This window comes from Aspergillus affinis (genome assembly GCF_023601865.1).
Source record: "Aspergillus affinis strain CMG 70 chromosome Unknown NODE_131_length_100673_cov_99_866064, whole genome shotgun sequence".
Taxonomy (NCBI): Eukaryota; Fungi; Ascomycota; class Eurotiomycetes; order Eurotiales; family Aspergillaceae; genus Aspergillus; species Aspergillus affinis.
Genome location: NW_026515912.1, coordinates 1 through 24,564, shown reverse-complemented (window position 1 = coordinate 24,564; position 24,564 = coordinate 1). Strand labels below are relative to the sequence as shown.

Below are 24,564 nucleotides of genomic sequence, written 5' to 3'. Positions count from 1 at the left end.
AATCAATTGACTAGACGAAAGCCTTTATGAAGATACATCCCAACAGGCCCAAAAAAATCACTGATCACCATCAAGGCATCTCATCCCAAGCGTCGAAATCTTCCTCGAGGGATTCATCCAGTCTGTCAAGAGGGTCGCCGTACACCCAATCAAGTAGGTCGGCTAAGAGAAGAAGTGTCAAACGGAGAACGGATTCGAGCGCGGTCTATTTGTATATGCACGCGTAGGTGGGCAGTTAATCTGAGTTGGTCTTGGGAGAGGGAGTAGGTAGTGTAGAGGGGGGAACTGACCATTCAGAATCAGAAGTCTCGGCTCTTCCCAGTGGACAACCGCAAGAGGGGAGCTACTATCCTTCTTCTTCAATGTCAGCTTGAGTCCAATGTATGGGTATAATATTCTCGAGAATTGACTTGTTCTGTTTGAGTTGCTTTCTGCTATGCCGGATGGAGGCGAAGAAGAAAGCAGTGAGAAAGCATGACAAAAGAGGCTGAGAGGAAATGGGAGAAACAAACTCTTGCAAGTGCCGTGCTTGTTACAGTAGGGGCATTTTCCACCGCAATCACTGCTGTTGGAGCAGATCTGATTACATTTGTCACGGCGGCGGCGGCGCACCTCGAGTTTATCAGCGTCGGCATCAGCAGCGGCGGCGGGGCTCATGGCTGCCGCGATGGCCAGCACGATGAGGAGAGTGCAGATGAAACGAATATCGATCTTCATGGTAACGGTGGATAGGAGGGTTTGGAGTAAGTTTGCAGTTTGGCAGTGGAATTGTGTGAGTTGGTGGGGAGAAGTGAGAATAGAGAGTAGTAGAGAAAGTGGGTGATTGTAGGGACAAAGAAGAGAGAGAGGATCTCTGATCTTGAGACTGTATTTATACACGGCTGATCCTGGTGGTTCTGGTCTAATAGACGGAAATCTCCCTCTATGACTCTTTACTATATATCATGTCCTCTGGCCCGGAAAATTCAAAACTTCTTAGACCAGCTGACCTGAGAATTCTTTGCTTGACCATGTGATGGGTATTTGACTCGATACTTTTTGTTAGATTCTGTAAGCTTCTAAGAAATTATGGGTTGAAGGATAAACTACCCTCCACGCTACACTCCAATATTTACCCACAACATAGGTGAAAGCCTTAAAAGGCGCCGAAGTCCCTTCCGACATCGCCATCGACCTTCAAGCGCCTTCGTCGATCCCATAAAAGCTTCCTATATCTCTGCATGGCACGTAGAAATTCCTTCGAGCCGTCCGGTTGCTGCTCCTCGTGGGTTTGAAGCTTTTCAATCAATGCAAAGTCTTCCTCAATAGAAGTTCGTGGAGGAAGAGGATCAGGCACCTCATTATCTTCATTTTCCGACTCCGCAGCGTACTGAGCGAGGATTTGATCATGTAGGTACTCTGGAGATTCGTCTATGACTTCATCGACGGGATTCAGAAAGGCATGTAGATCCAGTTAATCCCTTATCGGTATGTTGATCGAAAGATCAACCAGCGAGGCGCCGATCTCATCCAGTATCTCACTACTTACTGGGTCAAAATAAGGCCTTGATCCCGCAGAAAGCGCTTGCTCGAAGCAATCCGAAATCGTTTGGACTGAGACCTCTTCTTGCCAGCAGTAAATTGTCCAACGGATTGTCTTCAACACGGTGATTGTATCAAGCGGATTTCTACCGGCATCGTATTCTTGAAGCATACAATTAACCCAGTATCTCCGGTAGTAGGTTTTGAAGTTCTGGATGATCCCCTGGTTAAGCGGTTGGTATCTTGAGGTTGGATTCGCTGGCAGCCAGAAAATCTGCGTATTTTGGAGTTGATATTGCTCCCTTTGTATAGCTTTGACAGTGGTTTCGTGAGCGGAGAAATTATCGAGCAGTAAAGCAACTTTTCGGCCACGCATCTCTATCTTCTGACGCAACTACGCACGGGCCACAACTATGCGAAGAAATTCGGCTTCCGCGACGACGATCGATGTGAATGCGGGGGGCGGGAGACAGTCGCCCACGTGCTATTAGAATGCCCGAGGCTCCGAGAGCTGAGGATGGAATTGAGGAAGAAAGTTGGAGACGCGCTGAGCGGCGTGTTGAGTCTGCTGGAAGGCTCAAACGAAGGTAAGAAAGGTAAACCAGACATCGTCTTGAGGGCGAAGACGGTCGTATTGGACTTCGGCGAGGGGTCAGTGTAAATGAATCCTACTACTACTACTACTACTACTACTACTACTACTACTACTACTGTAGTTGAGACAAGATTAGGCCAATGTTGTCAAGTCACTCGGGTTTTGTTATGAAAGGCACATGGAAAAAGGGCAGGATAACACTGTATCGACTACGCTCAAGTAGCCTACTAAGAAGCGGACGTTTTTTGACGATAGGCTCTCTATTCTCTGAACGATTGAATGGTTGATGTCCTTGGATACAATAGGGCGTAAAGGAAGGTCGCGAGATGGATGGATTGCCATTGGGTGTATCTATGTGATTAGTTGATGGAAAACGGGGTGACTTGCTTTTATATCCGATCCCCGAGTCATTACATAAATAAAGATGGACTGCGTTATGGTGCTCTGCTTTTTAGAAGTTCTTTTTACCTTCTTTCATCAGGCATGCCATCTGCTGTCTGATGGCCAAATTATATTTGAGGGCGTGCCTACAGATGACTCCATAGTTAATGTGTGGGCTTGTACCCTTAGAGTAGGGCAATCATGTGTGTAACAAAAGACAGGCCGTGCCAGATTTTTGCTTCAGCTCTTTTCTGCGTGGCCCTTCCGTGCTAGATGGGGTTGGCAGTGTTGTAATTCAGAAGGAAGATTGATGGATCTGATTCTGATCTGAAAAGAAGAGGATTTATATACACAGGGGGAAGCCCAAATATATTTCCAATCAGTCTGAATTGAAATGGAAACAACGGAATAAATTCCGTATACGAGGCCTATCATCTCCCATGTAGAGCCTCGATTCACAACAGGCAGGAAGTCCATTGTGGTCAACTTTTGTGGCGGGGCAAGCGGCTGGCTGGGTTGAATGAATAGCCACGTGAATCGGTCGGCTCTGGCCAAATGAGAAATTGAGGGCAACTTAATATCTTTTGGTTGCCCGCTTGCCCCTGGGCTTTCTCTGACCCTGTGGTCAAGCAGGGCCAGACAGGGCCGACTATCAGCCTGCCATCTATCAGGTTTGGCCCATGTTAATCTGTAGATACCTTCTTTTATTTCTTGTTGCTTGTATGGTGGGTGCAATTGCTTTGGATGTCTACGTATTGGTGCCGGGCAAAATCTCTTGATTGACGGGCAAATAAGCACAGGCTTTTGCCCAGGACATCCGACCTGACTATTCTGGCTCTCAAACATCACATACGTAGAGGGAAAAGTGAGCAAATCGGCACCAGTGTGTACTTGCGGTAATTTTTGTTGTAGTTCAGAGAAATGTTGAATTATTTTCTTCTTAGAGGGTATACATGAGGCTATATATATATCTTGACAAGTTGATTTACAATCAACTTGCTTGATCTATGAGTGGCCATGAAGTTACTTCCGATGTTGCTGTCTTATTCCTGGCTATCACCAGCCTCGTCTCAAAACACTAAGAAGCCTCTTGAGTAGCTTACAGTATGTACTAAACTGAACTCTTCACTGTCATTAGATTAGTGCCCACCTTTCACCTAGGTAGCTGACGACTCAAATATAGATTCCCGACCCCTGCCAAAAAGTTCAGCCTACAGTTCATTAAACAATGAATATTGCAAATATACGTCAATATAGAATGCGAGAAAGGAGCAGAAAAAAAGCTTTCAGAAAGAGATAAAAATAAGGAAAATCAAGTTAAGCTGATGCCCCTCATAGCGGCAGTTGATCTTGGTTCTCGCGCATCCATGGATACCTGACGCCCGTCCACACGACGACGCCGAAGTTGCCTGGGGAGTTGTTGCTGGGTAGGGAGGATGGTGTTGCGGGGGTTCGAGAGCCCTCTGGAGGGTTGAGTAGGGAGCCAATTGCTATACGACTTTGTTGCGAGGATGGTTTATTGCTGGACAGGTCTTGCTGCTGGTGGAGAACCTCCATGGTGGCGAGTATGTGGGAGAGGAAGAGGGAGGGGACGAGGGAGGGGACGAGGAAGGAAGTCAGGAGTTAGAGAGAAGAAACGGTGAGTCTGCAAGGCAAGGTTCACTGCTTAGTCGGCCATTTACACAGGATATCATGAAGCTGCGATCACTGCCGGGGAGCCTTTTTGGGCGCTTACAGTGCACAAACACACCGGTTGGGGTTCTTCAGGGTCTGTTAGTTATACTTGACCTATGCAGACAACCGAGTCTTTGGATCGTGCGGGTCGGTCGGAAAGCTTGAGGATCTGCACACCCGGTCGGGTGGGTGGAGAAGGCACTGCTATCGTAGATGAAGCGCTAGGAATAGGAGTAGTGGAGAAAGAGGTTGGATGAGGGTCGTGTGTTGGTCGTTCACGATGCCAGCGGCACATACCAGCTGGTAGTTATGGAGTGGCCATGGAATTATTTCCGATGTTGCGGTCTTATTCCTGGTCACCAGTAGCCTCGTTTCACAACACTTTCTCTTTCTTTCTTCAGGCTTGAAATTCTCGTTATTTAGCACCAATAGCATCGAATTCATGCTTATTGCATGGCTGCAGCAGACCTGTTGGCACAGATATGTATATTCCATGCTAGACATGCTGATATCCCATAGCCCATCTCTGCATCGCTTAGGGCATGAGCCATATAGACATATCCGAAATTGATATGCTATCCTGAATCCTTCTTCAGCTCTCGTTCACCTTCCACAGGCAGTCACTTTGCTGCATTGCTTGGCCCGCGATGCCATTGGTACTTCGAGTCTTACCCCTCTTCGATCGATCCGATCGATCTAATGTATCTAGTGTTCACAACTTAAAACATGCCCTGCGTCGGTCACCAATATGTAAAGCGGCGCTCGTGACAGCCTATTTGAATCACCTCCTGCATAAGCGAGACGATAGTGCTGCAACCGAGTACAAGGCGCATACGCGAAAATCAATAAATATCGTATAGGCAGTGCGCACCCACTCCGGGAACTGGTATGGGAGGCGTGGCACTATTATAACGTGTTGTACAGTAACGAATAAACAATTAGAGAATTTCCAATTGGTTCACCAGTTACAATACAATTCAGGTAGTCTGATGATGCTACATTCTCGTGCACTCAGGGGACTTATAAGGAGACACAGATAGACATCCACATGTACCTCAGACTAACAGGTTGACCGACAGGCTTTATAAGTAACGTTACTCGTGCTCACAGATTGATCCTAGTCATCGGCACATAGCTCGATTCAAGCCCCTGTTGCAGTCGTGAGAGGCTGCCAACACCTTTGGAGGTCCCCAGTTGATGGAAGTCAAGGGCATGTTCGCCATGATCCAGAACATATATGGCCGCTATCTCAGTCCAGACATCTGCGAGAAAGAGACCGCGGCGAAGAGAAAGCGCGAGAATGCAAAGGCACTTTGGGAAGGAAAGTCAGATCATGTAATGTCTGTGGAGCAGTTTTTCCGCCGTCATTTTGCATGGATTCAGAGAGCGGGCTCGGGGTGGAGTGAGATGCTTTATCTACCTAGGTTAATTTGGACAGACATTAGAAATAAGTCCTTGATTATCCAACAAGATATACCAATTCCATGCCAGCCTTTAAACGCCGCTCAAATAGAGCAATGACCGAGAAGTGGTGTCTTGTGCGTTGAAGGCTCAATGAAAAAAAGAATCTGATAATCGCCGTTTCATCTCCCTATATTTTTGAGTGGACAGGTTTGAAGTCCTTACTGTTGTAGGTTGTTTTTTACCTCTCGCTCTGGTGATTATGTGACTTTTTTTTTCGACTTGTCGGGGTTAGCTAGCAGCACTCAGGCATTTTGATGTAATATAAAATTCATCCACTTTGAGCTGACTCAAGACTACCAGAATGATAGTACGTAGGGTAGGCAATTCATTAAATATTAAATTTTGTGTAAGGCCTTAGCAAAGGCGAACCAAAACCTCGTCCGAGAATGCGACACAAGAACTATTTTTTGACATGCCCTCCCCTTCTCTGGGAGATTTGATATTGCTTTCTCTGTCTTTTACCCATTGAGTAAAGAGGCTGAGTCGTAAACACCTTGGTTACAGTAAACAACACCTGGAGTAGGAAGACAATGGCTCGTAATGAAAGGTCTGACTGAGAGGAGCCCATGAATAGAAAATAGAAAACCGTCCATGCCTCGGCCACAATAATTACCGACGTACTGTAAAAGGTAAAAAAGTACAGTCTATGGATCGATGTCCCTTTTGAAGAAAGAAAACGTCTCAAAATATTGTTGCCAGTCGTGAGGATACTGTATGCGTCGGAGAATAAGACTGCAATACCTAATCAGATGTGTAAATGGAAAGGCATGAGACTAGGACCTACTCCACAATAAACATATTTCCACCACATTCATGAAGTCCGGGAAGAGAGAAGATCGATCAATAGGGGTACCGGCTCCCCAGCTTGGAAATCCCTGGATAGCTAGAATACCACACACATGATGTATAATGTAGACTGGTTTTGTTTGTTTCTCACATAACAATTGAAATATGAATAAAGATGCAACGATTGTGACCGATAAAAATGCTAGGTCACTCAGCGTGATCTTTGAGTCGTTGTATAACGGTTGAGTCCAGTGAGAGCCTCTCAGGAATCCTTGGAATACAGCCGACAGCATGAATACCAACGACAATATTTTCATTATCAAGCCGACATGGTGCAAGAGAAACTTCTCCCGCTGGGAAGGCCGAAGCGCCGTATAAGCGGATTTGTACACCCTGTTGAGTAGTGTCGGGGTGATGATATACCGATATAGAACGGCACATACAATCAGAATGGTAGATGTCAAAAGACCAGAGTAATTGCTAGCTTTGGTAAGGGAGAGACAGGTCGAGTACGGCACACTTGATGGAGAATAGCATTTGCACCCAGCACTGTACAATGGCTCCATTCTCAGGTTCTGCCGCACGCAGCAGTATCTCGTTCAGGGGCTGAGTTTGAAGCGAAGGTGGAAACGATATGAATGGAAAGGCTGGAGTCTGTTTATATTCAGTCAGTTCCTTTATGGAAATACCTCTTTTTTGCGGTCTGCAAGGGTCATCCTATAGTGGACCTCATACATGCTGGAAATGGCAGGTTGCACTAGTACACGTCAAAATACCCAGGAGATTTGCAGGGTGTCTTAAGGACACTTGTTCAGCACCAAACAGCCGTCTCTCTCTTGCATGTTGAACTCAGATATTGGCCTTCTGAAAGAATGGGTGACCTTAACTTGGATTGTTTCTTGGTGGACGTAGGATCACGCTTTGGTCCACTAGGAGTTGAATATCCTCCTCTATTCACCTTTCGTAGTGCCCAATAGCTAATGCTGGGTATGGCTTACCAAGGGAGTGCTAGAGTTTAGTCCAGGATTTCTACTCCAATAGAGCACCAGCAGTAAGAATTATAGATTTTTAATGTATGGCCATTATCAAATCGAATAGAAGTCAACAATTCAGAGTAGTATTAAATGAATGTATACTTATATAACACCCTGGATCCAAAATTCCATCTTATACCCTTCACCTATCGAAAAGTGTAAGCTTCGCCCTCCTCCTATTACCCTTTCCGCTAGCGACTTGACAATCCGCGTACAGTGGAAGTGTTGAAGGTATTTCTACGACCGCATCCCGCGGTACACAATGCGCATGCCCAGAGCCCTAGAGCTCGTGGCACTGATGAACATATTTCTTGAAATGTTTGGGAAAGTCCACATCCCAGAGCTTGGAGCTGGTGAAGTAGCCAGCCGCACGCTTGCACGCACTGTCCGAGAAGTAGGGATAAACGGATTTCGAAGCCGAGAGTGCGCTCGATAAAGCCGTCTTCTGGGCACAACGCATGAACGGCTTCAGTTTTTCAGGATGAGCACAAAAATGGTTTCCCTCGAGTTTGTCTGAACACTGATCGTTGATGTTGTGGAACACCTTATCAAATGTCTCAACAAACGCTTCCTTGCTCTCGGCGTAGCCTGTGTCCTTGAGAGCGTCTTCGAACATGGGCCCGATGACCATGTCCTTGATGTACTTGGGCCAATCGTCAAGCTTGGGCTCACAGCCAGCTCCACAAGCTTCGCTTTGCATATGCTCAACAAAGGAGCCCGGGAGCTGGTTGATGGCCTTGACGGCTTTTATGCAGGTCAGGCTTAGACCAGCAAACGCGATGGAGGGAAGACCTAAGCAGGTCAAAGTAATGGCAGAGAGGTGAAGGGGCTTCATGCTGGCAGCTCGGAGGTGAGATAACTAGGACAGCTTGCTTGAGGAGAACGCGAGTTTGGAAGAAAAAATAGTAGTTGGGCACGCAGGACTGCTGACAGGCAAGACAGGAGGGAGTTCCTATTTGTAGGTCGAGCATCGTGGGCTCTTTACGTAAGTGATGAGCATATTTTGAACCATGACGAGGTAGAAGATGACATAGAACATTCTCCTCGAATATCACGTTACACAGGCAAACCTATCCTGACAATAATTAATGAGAGATGTGTAACAGTAGCACATGGATAGTGGCCTTGTTCTACTCTGTAACATGATTGAATACCGCTTAAACTATTGGAGTAGTTCTGTTAAACTGCTTTGTTCTGTCTCTGTGGGTATCACCAGCTCAGGACTGTGTACACAGTTAAGTGCAAAGTTCATGCTACTTTCCAAAAGTTGGTTTAATTCATGTGTGTGTGTGTTCTTCCCAGGTCAGGCTCCAAGATACCCCTTAATCCCATACACGGAGACTCGGCACAACACCGGAGCCGCAGCTCCGCGCAAGAATGTGCAAACCAAGCAAGGGGTGCAAGCTGTCAGACACTAGTGGTGACTTTAGTGGTGAGTTACCGCTAGCCAGTCCTGACTGAAGGCTATATCCTGACAGTCTCAACTTCTACTATCACTGTTATTGTCTCCTTTCTGCTTTTCCGCTTTACTTTCACTATTTCTTATTCTTTTTCTTTTCACAGTGAGATGTGCCTCCGTTACTATTCCGGCTCTATTCACTAAGTACATAACGGTTGCTCGAAGAAAGGTGGATTGACTTCGGTGTAGCAGGCATGTTCTGGTTGATTGACAATAATTGATACCTTAGGTGTACATTTACCCCACCCCCCCTTGCATACAACGTATCCGGCTCCTGTCTCAACAAATGTGTCACCGCGGATATACACTAGAAAAACCCTTACTACTAAGGTGTCAACCGTATGTGACCGCTAGTTACATAGGAGACCTTCCTATTCCGGATATCGGTATTGGTAACTACAGATTCCCGAGGATTATGCAGAGTTTTCTGTTATTTCCATGGTTCAAAAGTTATATCTCTTTCAGCTGCCCTTTTAGGCTAGATTGCTTATTATTCTTCATGTATTTAAACCATCGTTTGCAACTAGATTGAAAGAATCAGACCTTCATCATTCGATATTCCTACGGGTACATTACTAGCAATTACGCCTAGAGAGACGGCCAACATAAGGGTTGACCCTTTTTAGTGTAGCGGTATTTTTCTGCCACAAAATGTAAGCCAGCGCGGTGTGGTTCTAGGTATGTAATACTAATGATTCTTACATATTGTAAACCTTATGCGGTGTGAAGAGTCATATTTCCCTTGCGCCAAGATCTGACTCTCATTTGCTACCTGCAAGGGGGGAGCATGAAAACGCCAAATTGACAGGTTGATTGAGCATACCCAACCCGTCTACCTACGCTGAATCTATGTTGATGCTTTCCGTCTAGATATATACATAAGGCACACCCACGGTAATACACCACTCATCCTGTGGGAGTTACAGTTTTGTCGGCTATCCATGGATTTTGAGCTGGGACCACTGATTAAAACTACAGACGCTATGCTAGACCCGCTCCCTCTGGCCTGGTTTCAGGATAATGTGGTCTGTCCTTTGGCACTATACCTATGGCTTCCTGCCCTTTCAAACCATGCCCATGAGATTGTCATTGTTTCAGCTGTCTATCTGTCAATACACTCATGTTTTTCTCCCTTTCTCTCCCAGCGATTATTCCTCAACCATTTTACTAGTCTCAGCGCACGGACTCAAATTGACTGGCATTCGCATGTCGTATCATCAGTGCACAGCGTCCTGGTAAGTATTGCCGCCGTCTGGACCATGCTTCATAACGAAGAATGGAAGTCCATGAATCAGGAGCCTATTGGTGGGGTGGTTAGGGTATACGGTTATACAGAAACTCTCGGTTCTCTGGCGGCTTTTGCACAGGGGTACTTTGTGTATCACTCAATTATGGCCACCACCCACTTCAGGGTGTTTGGTATAGCCACGCTTTTTCATGCTCTGTCCTGTTGCGTATTCATATTCGGATTCGTATGTTTATGTATAATCTTGTCTCTTGTCTTCCATACAATGCACTAATCACAAGATTTTCTTAGATGCCTTTTCTTCTGCTCTATTATCCCCCGTTACTCCTGTTCGAGGCTTCAAACCCGTTTGTAAATAATTACTGGTTCTTCAAGCAGCTGGGGGTGAGCAAGGGTATTCTGTTTATTGGCAACGCTGTCCTTCTTCTTCTTTCTTTTTTCATTTGTCGGGTGGTTTGGGGATCATGGCAGATTGCATTTGCGCTCAGTGATGTGTGGCACAGTACACAGGCCCTTAATCCTGGAGCTAAATGGCCATCTCGCAATCATTTGGAAAGCAACAGGATTGGTGAAGCGGTTACGAACTTGTGTATAGGACGGTTCGAGTTTACGGAAAAAGCACTGGGCCCGGTTCCGTGGTGGCTGGCAATTATGTATGCGGCCTCGTTGCTCACACTTGCTTTTTTGAACTACTACTGGTTTTGGAAGATAATGACATTGGTACGGAGATGGATCCAAGGTCATCTTAAAACCCGTTGAAGGTCAGACTGAATGACGTGCCTACCACCAAGCTCTCACATTTATATATATCTCTCAACAATACCAGCCGTCCCATTGTTTTTCCATGCAGGGAGTGTCTTCGTAAGCCTAACAAATCCCTCCCACTATTGAGGAGCCTCTCTACTGCTACCTCTGATGCTGGAATTGCTAAATAATTCCTGGCGGCTGCCGTAACGCGTAAGTACTCGTGACAATAATTCTTCCACCAAGAAAATAACCATTCTTTATCCTGTATCACAGAATCCTGAGCTATCAGTACTCCGTCGTCAAAATACCTGTCAATATCGGAGAGTTGTTGTTTCGGTAGCTGTAGTCTCTCACGAATTTATGCTTCTATCGTTCTTACTGCTGGCTCGTCCGGGCCGCTTGTGACAGTGGAGTATACCCGAGGCGACGGATACTGCTCGTGTAATTCTTTTATATTTTTGATGACCTTGTGTGCACTGGCTTTCCCTAACTCTTTTTCCAGCAATAATGTCTTGAATCGTGGGTCGAGGACTTGGGCCACGTAATAGGCATCTTGCCCATCCATTGTTACCTGCTGAGACAGGCAACTTCCCGGTATGGAGGAACCTTCCTGGATGCATTCCTGCCTGAGGCGGAGCCTCAGGCAGTACATAGGGGCCCTAGATCCTCGCTCCTAGATAGCCTTTCCTCTCCATGGGAAAATTCCTTGACTACGAGTCATAAACAAACTTGTCTTTTATTAAGCTCCTTTGTAGACCGTCACATAATTTTCTCATCGCATATTTTCTTTTCTACTTCAAGCAGACACACTAAAGGCATATCACTGAACATCAGTAGGTATAAAGCCTTGTGATCAGTTTGAAGTCCCTCCGTGAGGCAACTACACGACAACCAGGTTGCACCGAACGAACCGGAATGAATCCGAGAACTCGCTCTTCCCTCCGCTTAGACTTCGGCAGGACCCATGGGTACCCATATTGGTGTAAACAAGACAAACAGAGGAGAATCTCGTGACTGCATAATTAATGCAAATTTGTCTGTAATTTTAGGTATTCTAGTTACATATATAATATAGAACAATTGATGTAGATAGATTCTTCGCAGTATTATAATGATAATAGATTTGAATTAATTTGATTCCATTCTTGTAATACTGCTCAAAGCCATTGTCCTCCCTATGTTTACGATTCCTTCCAGACGTCCGTGGCTGAGTCCTATTCTCTGGTAACTGAGGCTCCTCAGTATCACTCTCAGTTTCAGCACCAAAATCACTTATTAAAACTTTTGGCAGTAACTATCTCAGTATCTTCCTCCTTCTCTTCCTCCTCCTCTTCCTCCTCGTTATCGCTAATTAAATCAATCCCAACATTCTCTAGATTCTCATTACTCTGTTCCTTTGATATCTCAATCTCGTTCAAAATAAAATACTTTTCAAGCTGCTTTGCCTCTGTATCCTTAAGATCAAACCTTGATGCACATTGAAATAGCATAATATCTTCAATAGTCTCTGACTTCAAACGGTTACGTCAGTAATGGCGGACATCACAGGCAGTATTAAAAAGTCGCTCAATACCAGTACCGGTTGCAGGAATTAAGAGAGCATCCCGGGCAAGTAATGTAATTGCAGGAAAACGGGATTGATTATTACGCCAGAACTAGAGAGGCTCAGCTTCCACTGGGTCTAGAATCAAATCAGTATAGAACATTAATAGCTAAAATTAATAGACTTACTACTATCTAGATACTGAGTAGCCTCATCTCCAATAGGTTTTGCCACAGCCTTATTCCTACTTAGCATCTTATTAAGCCTTGATGTAGGTCTTGATAATGTTTAAGGTGTAAACAAGATATGATCTCTTGAAAGACGCTCTTGATAAGGAAGTAATGCCGATTGAAATAATTTGCGATATATCTTACGCTAGCGTGGCTCCCAATCATCAGTCTGGAAGAATTGAAATTTGCTATCTGGTACAAGTATAGTGCTAATAGCAAAGATATATCCTTTTATACTATCCGTTTGAGAGTAGTAGTCACTAAGCTTCTGTCGGCCTACTTCTAGTGACTGTAACATTTGCTGTTTCTATCTAATACGCTTCTTTTTTAGCTGGCTTATCGACTGCTCAAGATGTTCGAAAAGTGCGTTATAAAGCTTAAAAACCAAATGAGTAGTAACTTTCTTTGTCTTTGATAGTTCAGTAGTATAGTCAAAAAATAGTTGCGTAATAAAGAGAAGATAGTCAATTTGACGTCACTTTTCATTATTAAGTAATATCTTTTCGCAATTATATTGCTCACAGAACGGTTTGAAATAATTTTGTAGCCGTTTTGCACGCTGAAGTGTAGTGAAACCTACGGTTGGTCAGAGGAAGCTGGTACAGAATAGAGAGAACTAAGTGAACATTGACCAAGTGAGCGAGCTCGTGGACTTAGTTAGAGAACAGAAAGATGATAGATACACGTGTACAACTCATATAGCCCCTCACTAGTGGAATATCACTTATTCCAATACCGAACGCTTAACCATATTCGTAACATGAAGCATCAAAAACGTCGAGTTCCATCGAGTTCGGACGTCTTGAATAGGCACTAGCCTAGGTTCTTGAGACTGAAGATGAAGGAAGGTCTCCCGGCGTTAACTATAGACTTGCATAAATGTAAATCGCAAGGTAGCGAATCTTATTCAATGTACCTGAGATTTCGCGTTTTTGGTGTCTTGCATTTGTTTTCGCTGCTGCTACAACCCTTCTCCAACTACGTAGCAAGCTCGTAGGCGAGAAATATGTTGAATTCTAAGCGTGAGGAAGAAATAATACTAATTACAGTAGTCGAAGAAGCTTTGTGTACGTGGCTTAGTCAGCCGCTGAAGCGGTATCTGCCTGAGGGTTCAGGCAACAAACGCCGTAGCTCGCTCAGGCTTCTAGCGATGGTTGTCACTGTGACGGTCTACAAAGGAGCTTGATATAAGACAAGTTTGTTTATGACTCGTAGTCAAGGAATTTTCCCATGGGGAAGAAAGGCTATCTAGAAGGGAGGATGTAGGGGCTCTATATACTGCCCGAGGCTCTGCCTCAGGCAGGAAGGCCTGCAGAGCATCCAGGAAGGTTCCTGGATGCCTACCGGAGGGTCCATAGATCCTATACCAACTACCCGGAATGTTCCTCTGGAACGTTCCTCCACACCGGGAAGTTCCCTAACTTCAGGAGGTCACAGTCACAGCTGCTGATGATTGCTGTGTTACGTCCTGAAGCCAAGGAGCTTCCCTATACGGAGGAACGTTCCAGTTAGTTAGTATAGGATCAAGGGATCCTCCGCGGTAGGCATCCAGGAACATTCCTAGGTATCCGGCAGGCATCCTGCCTGGGGCTTTGCCTCAGGCAGTATATAGAGTCCCTGGATCCTCAGATAGCCTTTCCTCCCTATGGGAAAATTCCTTACTATGAGTCAGAAACAAACTTGTCTTTTACTAGGCTCCTTTGTAGACCGTCACATGCTGATCAGTCCATTTTGTCTCTGCAGCATCGTTTTGGAGTACAGCTTTAAGACGATCAAGTAGCTGGTTCAAACAAAGCTGAATCACATGGGCAAGACAAAAAATTCGGATAACAGTGGCATCACTAGGGAGTGCTTACTGAATTGTATCAACTGATATTTTGTTGTTTGTCGCATTATCTGTTGTAATTCCGAACACCCGGTCTTGGATATTGTAGCCAACTAATGTCTCGAGAAGAACTGCGCTTAGGTTTGCACCTGTGTGTGAGCCATGTAAGGGCTTGAATCCAAGAAGAACCTCTTGATATACCCAGTTGACATCAATAAAATAAACTGTAATCGCCATAAAGGCCGGATTATATGGGGAAGTCCAGCAATCTAGTGCAACCGATATCTTTGACCCGGGCGGAAGGGTTTAGAGCGTAAAACGATATATATCTTGGATAATATCTCATAATCGTTGCCGAATTATAGTCGAAGAAAGTATTATTAGAGAAGAAAGTGCCGAGCATACTGATTAAATAATAATATGAAAGGTTGAATGTTCAACGAGATAGAACGGTAGGCAATTCAAAGTAAGAAACTGTAGAAGTTGAGCCTCCCATGTAGCTTGCGAGAAAGGCTTAGTAGTAGCTGTCTAGTCCTAAGATAATCAATATAAGATAAATAAAGTTTGATAGGTAACATACTTTTGCTTTGAGAAATCGAGAGATATTCTCTTTACTGTTGGCTTTAGCCTTTTGGCAACCTGCCGTCTTGAGATGCTTTGACATAGTCGATGTATCATGTGCCATATAGGGTCTTGTGTAAACTAGATACTGCTCGCTTTGCCACTAACCTCTGGGTCTGTCTAGATAACCCGGAGGTGGTCACACGCCTCCTTTCACCTTTCACGGGCTCATCCCAAGGAGCCTTCGAATCCTTCTAAGCCCTAGCCCAGACCTGGCTGGCACGGGAGAGATTTTCATATACCAATGCCAGCTCTGTACGAGTCTGCTGGGTCCCTGGTCACACACAAATACCTGAGAATGAGGCAGCTAATCAAGCTGCAAAGAAGGGTGCTACCATGGACCTTTCCTCCTCAAGTAAACACTCGTACGCCTCGCTAAGGCGGCGGGCTAAAGCAGATATTATAACTGCTCTACAAAGATACTGGCAGTCTACGGCCCCTCAATCCTATCAAGACCTTTGGATTACCAACTTCCCTAGATGCCCTGCAGAGCTAAAGCTCCCAAGGCCGCTTCTAGCACGGATCCTAGCTGCTCCTACGGGCCACGGAGACTTTGCAGCCTATCACGAACGGTTCAATCACGAAGGTGCCTACCTTTTCTGCTGCTGCGGTACAAGAAAGACTACAGTTCACTTCCTTTTCTGCTGCATTGCAAAGAGGCGCCTGCCCCGATTTCCAGGGCCCCCTTCTGACATAATCCCCTACTTGCTAGGCACCCCAAAAGGTGCAACCGAGCTAGCTGCGTGACTATCAGAAACTCGTTTCTTTGAGGATATATGCAGGGCTGTTCACGGTTTGCCGGTTTGCCGATTTTGACGATACTATATAGCCTATAATTAAGGTTGACGATACTATATCGGCAAACATTGACGATATCGTCAAACCGTCAAAGTTACGTAATAAGTACTAGCTAACTACGATCATTCGCTTCAGCTTGCCATAATATATATTCCTGATTCTTAGCAACTAATATTTAAGCAGAGTAAGCATCATCCATCAACATTAACATTCTCATCGTCTCTGCCTTTATGGAGTGCCGCCGAATCCCTAGCAAGTCTCTTCCCTTATTAAATAGCCTCTCAACTGTAACTTCTGAGGTTGGGATTGCAAGGAAGTCCCTTGCAGCTACAGCCATTTGAGGTAGTTCATCTTTATGTACACGCCACCAATTGCAAAGCCAATTTGAATCAGTTGTATCGACTATAGTGACACGAGAATTATCGAAATACTGATCAATATCAGAGCGATATGGTATAGCTTTTGGTTGTAGGCGCTGAAACATCCGAGACTCCACATTACTACACTGGGTAGTTGAAGTCAGCTGTTGAGATGGACCAAATCCTTACAATCGCCTCTCAGAAAGAGGATATCTCTGGTAGAGATTATTACGGATAGCCTTTAGAATAAGAATGCCTGCTTCCTTGTTTTCAATCTCATTCAGAATTAGGTCTCCCTTACCACGAGGATCCAGGATCATTGCTGTATAGTATATATCACATTCATCCATAAATGTGTAATACTTCTTATACTTTAATAGACCTTCCCTAATTGCAGAGGCAATGTCATAGTCTAGTCCTGCAAAAGCTCCAAGAGACTCAGATCCTTTATGTAGTAAATCATGAAGCTCATAGTAAAGTGGTACAGCAAGGCTGATCTGTGGTCTCTTCTTAGATAAGAATAGTGTAAGCTCATTGAACTTAGTGAGAACTTGGTGTATTTGAGTAAGCCGGAGCCATTCACTATCGGTAAATGAAGGGATCTCAGTCTGCAGAGCTAGAAAATGATCAATTTGGGCTTTTGCTTTTAACCCATCATCAAGCATTCGATATGTGGAATTCCATCGAGTGTCAACATCATGTTCGATATATTTGTCAGGGAGACTAATAAATCGGCAAATATCCTTCCATTTTTGCCTTCGCTAAGGGGTAGTTAGATCATAGGGTATCACGAAGGAAGGTCTTCGGAGGCTGGTCACAGTCCGTGACATGCAGGAAATATTTTCATTATAAGACTAGATTAAGCAAAGATCGGCATGAGGAGGTGGGATCATGTGATATTTGACGATATAGTATCGGCACCTGAGGACTTTGACGATACTATTTGACGATCAAGATAGTCAAGCTTTGAATTTGACGATACTATTGGCGATATTCGAAAATCATGACTATAGTATCGTGAACAGCCCTAGATATATGCACTCGGCATCCATTACCTCAGCCAGACTGAGACCCCCCCCAAAAAAAAGATAGAGGTGGTAGGATAGGTCATGGAGATTAGAAGGACCTCTGCAGCTGGCACTAACTTCTGCCTGGTCCACAGGCTCTGCTTCTTGACTGCAGCAGCTATTTAAAGCGCTAAAGTCCCTATTTGTACTTAGAACTAGAACCAGAACTAGTTAGTGACGCCCAGGGCTTACCCCCTGGCGGCCTTTGCCCCAGCAGGGGACGGCGGGACAGGTGCTTAGGCGGTGAACTGCGGCCGTAAAATATAACTGACTACCTAACTTGACCGGTGATGAGAAATACTCAGTGAGCAACCCCCTGAGCGCCCTCATTAAAGCGGCCCCATCCAAACAGGGAAAGTCACATTAATTCTAGAAAATCAAGTCTGTATAGGTACATACAAAAGCTCTATACCTGCTCGGCTTTCCATCCCAACCAAGCCGCGGCAATTATCCCTTTACAAACGACCGTCGTCCACAGCGCGCCTTCCAGCCCAATCCCACTCTTCGCCCACCACCCCCCGATCACCGTTCCCAGAAGTAACCCCCCAATAGCCCCTACTCGCCTGCGTCCCTCCACCTCCGACAAGCCTAGCACGCCCGGCGCCGAGAACAGATCGCAATAGACACTGGTCAGCACCACGCTTGTTAACCCATTCATCTTCAGCACGCGACTTGTCAGGGCCTGCCCGCTGCTCTGAAACGCCACCAGCGCCAACGGCACCGCCGTCGCCCATACGACCCCGTCCTCTTTGCTCGGCCGATGGACGCTGACGATGCTCGCCGCGACGGCCACGCAGATCATCTGCACGGCGAACGACAGCACTAGGACCCATCGTCGGCGCGCATGGAATAGTCGATGAAAATGACCGAAGCAGAAGCTACCCGCACAGAACGACGAGATCGATATGGCGGATTTCACCCAACGGTCGCCCGTGTCAAGACCTGCGAGCCCCAGCCCCAAATACACCGTGTTTCCGGTCTGCATGCTCACGAAGGAGCCCCAAATGAAGACGGCGGAGCTGTCGAGAAGCCCCGTGATGAGGTAGCAGAAGATAAGGAGGAGGTCGGTCCATTGCGTCGAGATTTCGGCGCGTATGTGGTCGCGGATACGCGCAAGGGTGGAGGGGTGGCGGGCTGGGTTGTGGCCAAGGAGTGACGTGGACTCGTGAGAAGGGAATTGGCGGGAGGGCATTTTCCTTGCCCTTTTCCTTGTCCGGGGGGAAGGGGGGTATGCTGGATGGAGCGATGGATAGAGACGTGAAGGGAGTCAAACACGCGAAACGGTGCCTGAATCCATCGGCGATGTGACGTCAGGCTCCACGGAAAGGTACGGTCTGGCGTCCTGAAGTTTCAGGCAGCAACATTCAAGTGCTGTGGATCGGCGGTTACAAGCTACGGAGTATAAGGTGGATATCGGATACTCGGTCTAATGATACTAATGATACACGAAGAAACTAACAGAATGTCTATATGTACACGGCGCCTTGCACAAGTCTCCCTGGCAAACCAATGTACAGTACGCCAGACCCCCGGAGACAACCCGATCTAACATCCAGATGGCTTCTCACTTGGCTCCATGCAAAATTGGCTCTCCTTCTGACGACGGGTGTTCAACAGCCCCCCCAGAGTGTTGGTAGTCGGCAAGCTGTGGCAAATTCCGTTGAAGTCCTTCTGCGACATGGCTCCTTGCCACGCCGACTGGAAGCCAGCGCAGCCCGTGTTGTAGGCGAAGCTCACCAGGGCACCGTACTGGTTCGCATTCAGCTCCTTGGCATTCTCCATTGCGCACACGCAGCTTTCGAACTCGGAGAGATCGTTGCTCAGGAGGTCGGCGGCCTGGGGCTCGCTGAGAGGAACGTTGATCGTGTGGCAGTCTTTTTTGGCGACGCAGTCGTGGCCGTATCCTAGGGTTGCATCCATATGGTCAGCACACTGCAGAACCGTGCCATGGAATCATGGGCTGGGATACTCACCGACTGTCTTGTGGCCCTGGATCCAGTAAAAGTTGCCGCGAAAGCCCTCCAGATGGCCGATTAACTCGACGGCGGCGCGGATGATTCCGCGCTGCTGGATAGCAGCAGGCAGAGCACTGGCGAGGGCAAAGAGAGAGAAAAGAGCGGCGATCTTCATCTTGTGTACTCCGGCTAGGATGAAGTTGGTCGGCTTGTTGCGAGGTTATCGTCGTAATGAATGAATGCAGTTGGTTTGTTCTGTGACAGACGAGAGGGAAAGCAACGCGAGAGACAGTCTCCAACGGTCTATATATGCCATTCGAGAAACCGGCCCTAAACGCCTCCCAAGTTCAGCCTGTCCGCGATCGGTCGAGAATTCTGATATGTCCCACAGTGCGAGACAGAGAGAATCCCCCGATCGGGAAGAGTCCCTGTTGATCGATGGAAGCCATTGCTGATCTGACGATCGCAACGAAGATCAGTGATGATATTGTGGATAGTTTAAGCTCTCGCTGCAGAAGGGATCTGCCGTAGTAGTGGATGGGTACTATTTGGATATGCAGACCGTTCCTTTTGGTGACTTTTGGCCCCGTTAAAAAGGGGGGGATGCCACCTCCTATTGTGGCTTTGCTACAAGGTCAGATCATTGAAGGAATAGGAGGATAGGAGGGATTTGGCAGAGGCTGGCTTTATTGTTTCACGAGCGAGAGAAGGGATGGAAGGCGTTTATGGTATGAGTGGTCGATGTCATAAGGAACTAGTGGATAGTTGGGTGTGGCATGGCTGCCCAGCAACAAACCGACTTGAGGAGAGCAAAAAAGAAGCAGAGGAAAAAGAGGTCAGCCCCCATCTCCAACAGTCCCCCGTCCACTAGGACGATTATCTGTCACCCTCCCTAACAGAGACCTCGTTGGAAAGAAAGTCCCCCCTCTTCGCGTTCTCGAACTTCTCTAGTCTCGCCCCCTGCACCTCCTCGCGCGGAGTCTCCCACACGGCATGCCAAATGCCCTTTGCCCGAATAGCGTATTCATGCCCGGCGACTAGGGCGCCACTAGGCAAACTGACCACGGACTCAACGGAGCGCCCGGCAGGGATCTCCACCAGGTCGTCGGCGGACGGTGGTAATTGACGGGATATCTTGAGTTCGCCCAAGGGCACGATGTCGTCGGTGGTTATGTCGCGCACTTGGAAAACCCCGAGCACGCCGGCGCGGGGGTCCAAGGGAGTGTTCCAATTCACGACAGTCACCGGAGTCGAGGCCGCGTTGTGAATGGCGACCTGGATGGGGATGGTGGGTTGGGAGAAGGGGAGGACAAGGGGGGACAAGACCACGTCCAGAGTGGGAGGGGTGGACGATGCCATTGCAGCTGCTAGTACGAGAGGAGAGATAGTGGGAGAAGGTATGTATGTACATACATTGAGATAACAGACGGAGGGACGAGAGAGAACGAGGGGTTGATATGAAGTCGAAAAGGTCTAGTCAGAAGCGCGTCAACGTCCGGCACTCTCCGATGATCAATCAGACGGCATTCTGCCTGGGGACTTTCGGCGGTGGCGGTCTTGGGTTGCATTCTGCAGGCAAGTGATGTGATTTGATTGACGTCGAGCTTAGCGCTGGGGTTTAATTGCTTTTAGATTAACGGCGCATGTGGCGGTGCCTTGGCCTGCACCGTCTGCTTCACCTACCGGCGATAAGGATATTCTGCAGACGGAAGACCGCCGGATGAATGCCCTAGTGGCGCTCGTAGTGGCTCTACTAGCCTTGACTTCACCAAGCAATGCCATGGTCATGGACCACATCTTCTGCTACAGCGGGTTTCCGCCGGGCCAAGCGTCCAGCATCGACCGAACGGCCACGATCTAGATGTGAAGACCGAATCGTCACGGACACAACCTTCTCCTGGGGTTGCATCGGGGAGATCAGAGGAGGAATCTTGAGTCGCACAGGAAGCTAGTCGTTCGGCCTAGAGGCGAGACCATGAGCAGCTTCACGCGTAGAGGAACTTCCCGGGACTCTCTATATAAACCAGGAAACTCCCATCAACCGTCTCATTCTTGCCCTGCAACCTCATCCTCGATCCTCCCGATCATCTTTCTCAATACTCTTCCACGGTCTTCCCCTGTTCTGCCCAATCCAGTCACCTCGTCACGATGCGTTTCACCCTCTCTACCCTGCTGGCCATTGTGCCCACTCTTCTGGCTGCTCCCCTCGAGGTCCGCGACAACGCTGGCCTCGACGTGACGCTCAGCCAGGTTGGGAACACCCGTATCAAGGCTGTCGTCAAGAACGTTGGCAAGGAGGAGATCACCTTCGTGCATCTCAACTTTTTCAAAGACGCTGCTCCCGTCCAGAAGGTTGCCCTCTTCCGCAATGGTAAGCTGTTGGCCCGTACTCGAGACTGAATGAACGAGATATCTTGTATGTATCTAATGCCAGGGCACCATGCTAATTGTCGCAGAAACTGCGGTTGACTTCCAGGGTATCAAGCAGCGTGTCAAGTACCAGGAACTGTCGGACGAGGCTCTGACCACTCTGGCTGCCGGTGCCACCTTTGAGGATGAATTCGATATCGCCGAGACCAGTGACCTCAGCGACGGTGGCTCCCTGACCCTGAGCAGTACTGGTTTCGTGCTCTCCACCAAGGACAGCTCCGTGGACGGCTACATTCCATTCACGTCCAACGAGATCACCATCGACGTTGACGCCGCCGAGGCCGCCCTGGTGCCCAACGCTATCCCGGTCCTCGACAAGCGCACCAGGATTGCCTCCTGCTCTGGCACTCGCTCCACTGCTCTGCAGACTGCCCTGCGCAACACCGTCTCGCTGGCCAATGCCGCCGCCTCGGCCGCCTCGTCGGGCTCCTCCACTCGCTTCAACGAGTATTTCAAGACCACCTCCAGCACAACCCGCAGCACCGTGGCGGCTCGCTTCCGCGCCGTCGCCAGCGAGGCCGGCTCGACCTCGTCCGGCTCGACCACCTACTACTGCACCGACCCCTACGGATACTGCAGCTCCAACGTCCTCGCCTGGACTCTGCCCTCCTCCAACATTGTCGCTAACTGCGACATCTACTACACCTATCTCACTGCCTTGACCAATACTTGCCACGCCCAGGACCAGGCCACCACCACCCTGCACGAGCTCACTCATGCCCCGGGTGTCTACAGCCCCGGTACTGATGACTACGCCTACGGATACTCTGCCTCCACGGCTCTCAGTGCCAGCCGCGCTCTGCTAAACGCTGACACTTACGCTCTCTTCGCCAACGGTCAGTCTATCTATCTGCCTTGGAATTTATGGAATGATACTGACTGTTTCCTCCGTAGCCGTCAACCTGAGCTGCTAGATCCTGACCCCATCGTGTTCTAGATTACAACCTCTGACAAGGACGATGTAGGGATGGGCATGGAGAGAGATTAGTCGAGCTGAATTGATTTATAGATGTCGGATTTGGTGTCACCTTGAGTAGCTAGATAAAATCTAGAGAATCAAATTCCACTTGGCATTGATTGTGTTCTATCGGGTCCAGTGGATACCTAGTCATTAGCAGTTACACTTGCTAGTGACTGATTGATGTATACGCAGCATGTAAATGATTTGGGTGAAATGAAGAACCAAATTCCCATCCCGTGAGACCTGCAGGCGTTTTAGTACTTGACGTTGATTCGAATACCTCTACCGAGAAAGGCCTTCCCTACAATTGGCTTCCATCTGCAGACGGAGTGACTCTTTTACTAAACCTTTTGCGAGCGTCCTCTGCTTTATTGGATCGACCGAGGCAGAAGTAGAGGCAAGGATGGCGGCTATCAATGTGAAGAAGGGAGTTTAGGTGGAACAATACGGGCTTTTCCATGCTGGTTTGGCAGTGGATTATCACGGCGCCTTGACCCGTCAACCAATATAGTCTTGCACGCTTTGGGGTCAGAGTAGTTCTGCAGATGTCCAAGTTCTTGCTTAAACTAGATACTTGATAGTCGCGCTTGAACGAGTTGTAGAACATTGGTTGATTGGTTGATTGATTGATTGACTGATGCTTGATTTCCCCCTGACCCATTATGAAAAAATTTAATAACGCCATAGATTTGACCAACATTCGCGTGAGCAAAACATAAAAATAAACAAAGGATGATCTGACGAGCAAACAAATTACAGCTGCTTAATGATCTTCTCAATGCTCTCCAGGAGGATATCAGCTGGAACACAGGGTTAGTATTTCTTGTAACCAGGCAGAAGCGGGGATGAAAAGAATCTAGGAACTCACCATGGTGCTGCTGGAAGATCAACATGGGCCTCAGGCGGACGGCACTCTGTCCACTGCCACCGATATTGACACCCACGCCCTTGGCCTTGGCGAGGAACTCGTCCCGCTTGGGCGTGTCCCAGGCGATGAAGGTTCCCTGGCCCTTGCCACGCAGATTTTGCAGATGCTCGGGGTACTTCTGGCTCAAACGCTGCAGTCCGGAAAACAGGTAGTTACCGGTGGCGGCAGTGTTCTCCACCAGACCCAGGCGCTCGATCTCCTCAATGATGCCACGGAAGATCAGAGCGCGGGAGGGGTCGCCCATCCAGGTGTTAAACTGACGATACGGCTTGTTGGGGCGCAGGGCCGGGTTACCGTAGTAGTAACCGGCAGTCTGGGCCTTCTTGGAGAAGGTCACCATATCGGGGGGGGTCTCGAGGTTCCAGTGGTCGTGAGCCCAAAACTTGCCGGTAGCACCGACACCGGTCTGGACCTCGTCGACGATGAAAAGCACCTTGTTGCGCTTGGTGATCTCGCGGAGGCCGCGGAAGAAGGACGGGGAGGCGTGGTTGTCGCCACCCTCCGACTGGATAGGCTCAACCACGACGGCGGCGACGGGGTTGTGGAACTCCTTGATCAGGCGCTCCACCTCCTGCAGGCAGCGCTGCTCCTCCTGGGCATTCTCCTGGGCGTGCTCCTCCAGAGGGTACTTCAGAGAGGGGAAGGTGGCCTGAGGCCAGTCAAAGGCGGGGATGTCCAGCTTGTGGATGGGCTTGCTGCGGGTGGTGGAGAGACTGCCAAAAAGACGACCGTGGAAGGCCGACTTGAAGGACATGATGGAGAGCTGGGGCGAACCCGGCGACTGGTTCTGCATGGTGCTCTGCAGCTCCTCCTCGGTGAACTCGGTCGAGGGGCCGCCACGCTGCAGCTGGCGGTAGTACATGAAGGCCGCCTTGTAGGCCGTCTCGTTGGCATCGGAGCCGGCCATGGCGGTGAACACCTGGTCCAACCCCTTGGGGGA

General features: G+C 48.0%; 7 protein-coding genes across 7 annotated transcripts; 1 reads left to right on the top strand and 6 right to left on the bottom strand.

Moving 5' to 3' along the window:
• Nucleotides 1–70: 70 nt before the first annotated feature.
• Nucleotides 71–717, bottom strand: KD926_001594 (uncharacterized protein; the record flags this gene model as incomplete). The annotated part of the gene is made up of 3 exons (XM_053105161.1): nt 71–162; nt 291–357; nt 613–717. 3 exons carry the CDS (start codon nt 715–717, stop codon nt 71–73), a joined length of 264 nt encoding a protein of 87 aa, XP_052951622.1.
• Nucleotides 718–1,135: 418 nt separating this feature from the next.
• On the bottom strand, nt 1,136–1,897 carry KD926_001593 (uncharacterized protein; the record flags this gene model as incomplete). The annotated part of the gene is made up of 2 exons (XM_053105160.1): nt 1,136–1,369; nt 1,529–1,897. 2 exons carry the CDS (start codon nt 1,895–1,897, stop codon nt 1,136–1,138), a joined length of 603 nt encoding a protein of 200 aa, XP_052951621.1.
• A 5,838-nt stretch (nt 1,898–7,735) lies between these two features.
• KD926_001592 (uncharacterized protein) lies at nt 7,736–8,290 on the bottom strand (the record flags this gene model as incomplete). The annotated part of the gene is made up of 1 exon (XM_053105159.1): nt 7,736–8,290. One exon carries the CDS (start codon nt 8,288–8,290, stop codon nt 7,736–7,738), a length of 555 nt encoding a protein of 184 aa, XP_052951620.1.
• A 9,466-nt stretch (nt 8,291–17,756) lies between these two features.
• Nucleotides 17,757–18,542, bottom strand: KD926_001591 (YoaK family protein; the record flags this gene model as incomplete). Its single annotated transcript, XM_053105156.1, has 1 exon — nt 17,757–18,542. One exon carries the CDS (start codon nt 18,540–18,542, stop codon nt 17,757–17,759), a length of 786 nt encoding a protein of 261 aa, XP_052951619.1.
• Nucleotides 18,543–18,895: 353 nt separating this feature from the next.
• Nucleotides 18,896–19,480, bottom strand: KD926_001590 (lysozyme; the record flags this gene model as incomplete). The annotated part of the gene is made up of 2 exons (XM_053105155.1): nt 18,896–19,254; nt 19,324–19,480. 2 exons carry the CDS (start codon nt 19,478–19,480, stop codon nt 18,896–18,898), a joined length of 516 nt encoding a protein of 171 aa, XP_052951618.1.
• Nucleotides 19,481–20,181: 701 nt separating this feature from the next.
• KD926_001589 (uncharacterized protein) lies at nt 20,182–20,664 on the bottom strand (the record flags this gene model as incomplete). Its single annotated transcript, XM_053105154.1, has 1 exon — nt 20,182–20,664. The coding sequence occupies one exon, from the start codon at nt 20,662–20,664 to the stop codon at nt 20,182–20,184; it is 483 nt and encodes a 160-aa protein (XP_052951617.1).
• A 789-nt stretch (nt 20,665–21,453) lies between these two features.
• KD926_001588 (uncharacterized protein) lies at nt 21,454–22,672 on the top strand (the record flags this gene model as incomplete). The annotated part of the gene is made up of 2 exons (XM_053105153.1): nt 21,454–21,676; nt 21,762–22,672. The coding sequence occupies 2 exons, from the start codon at nt 21,454–21,456 to the stop codon at nt 22,670–22,672; spliced, it is 1,134 nt and encodes a 377-aa protein (XP_052951616.1).
• Nucleotides 22,673–24,564: the final 1,892 nt, after the last annotated feature.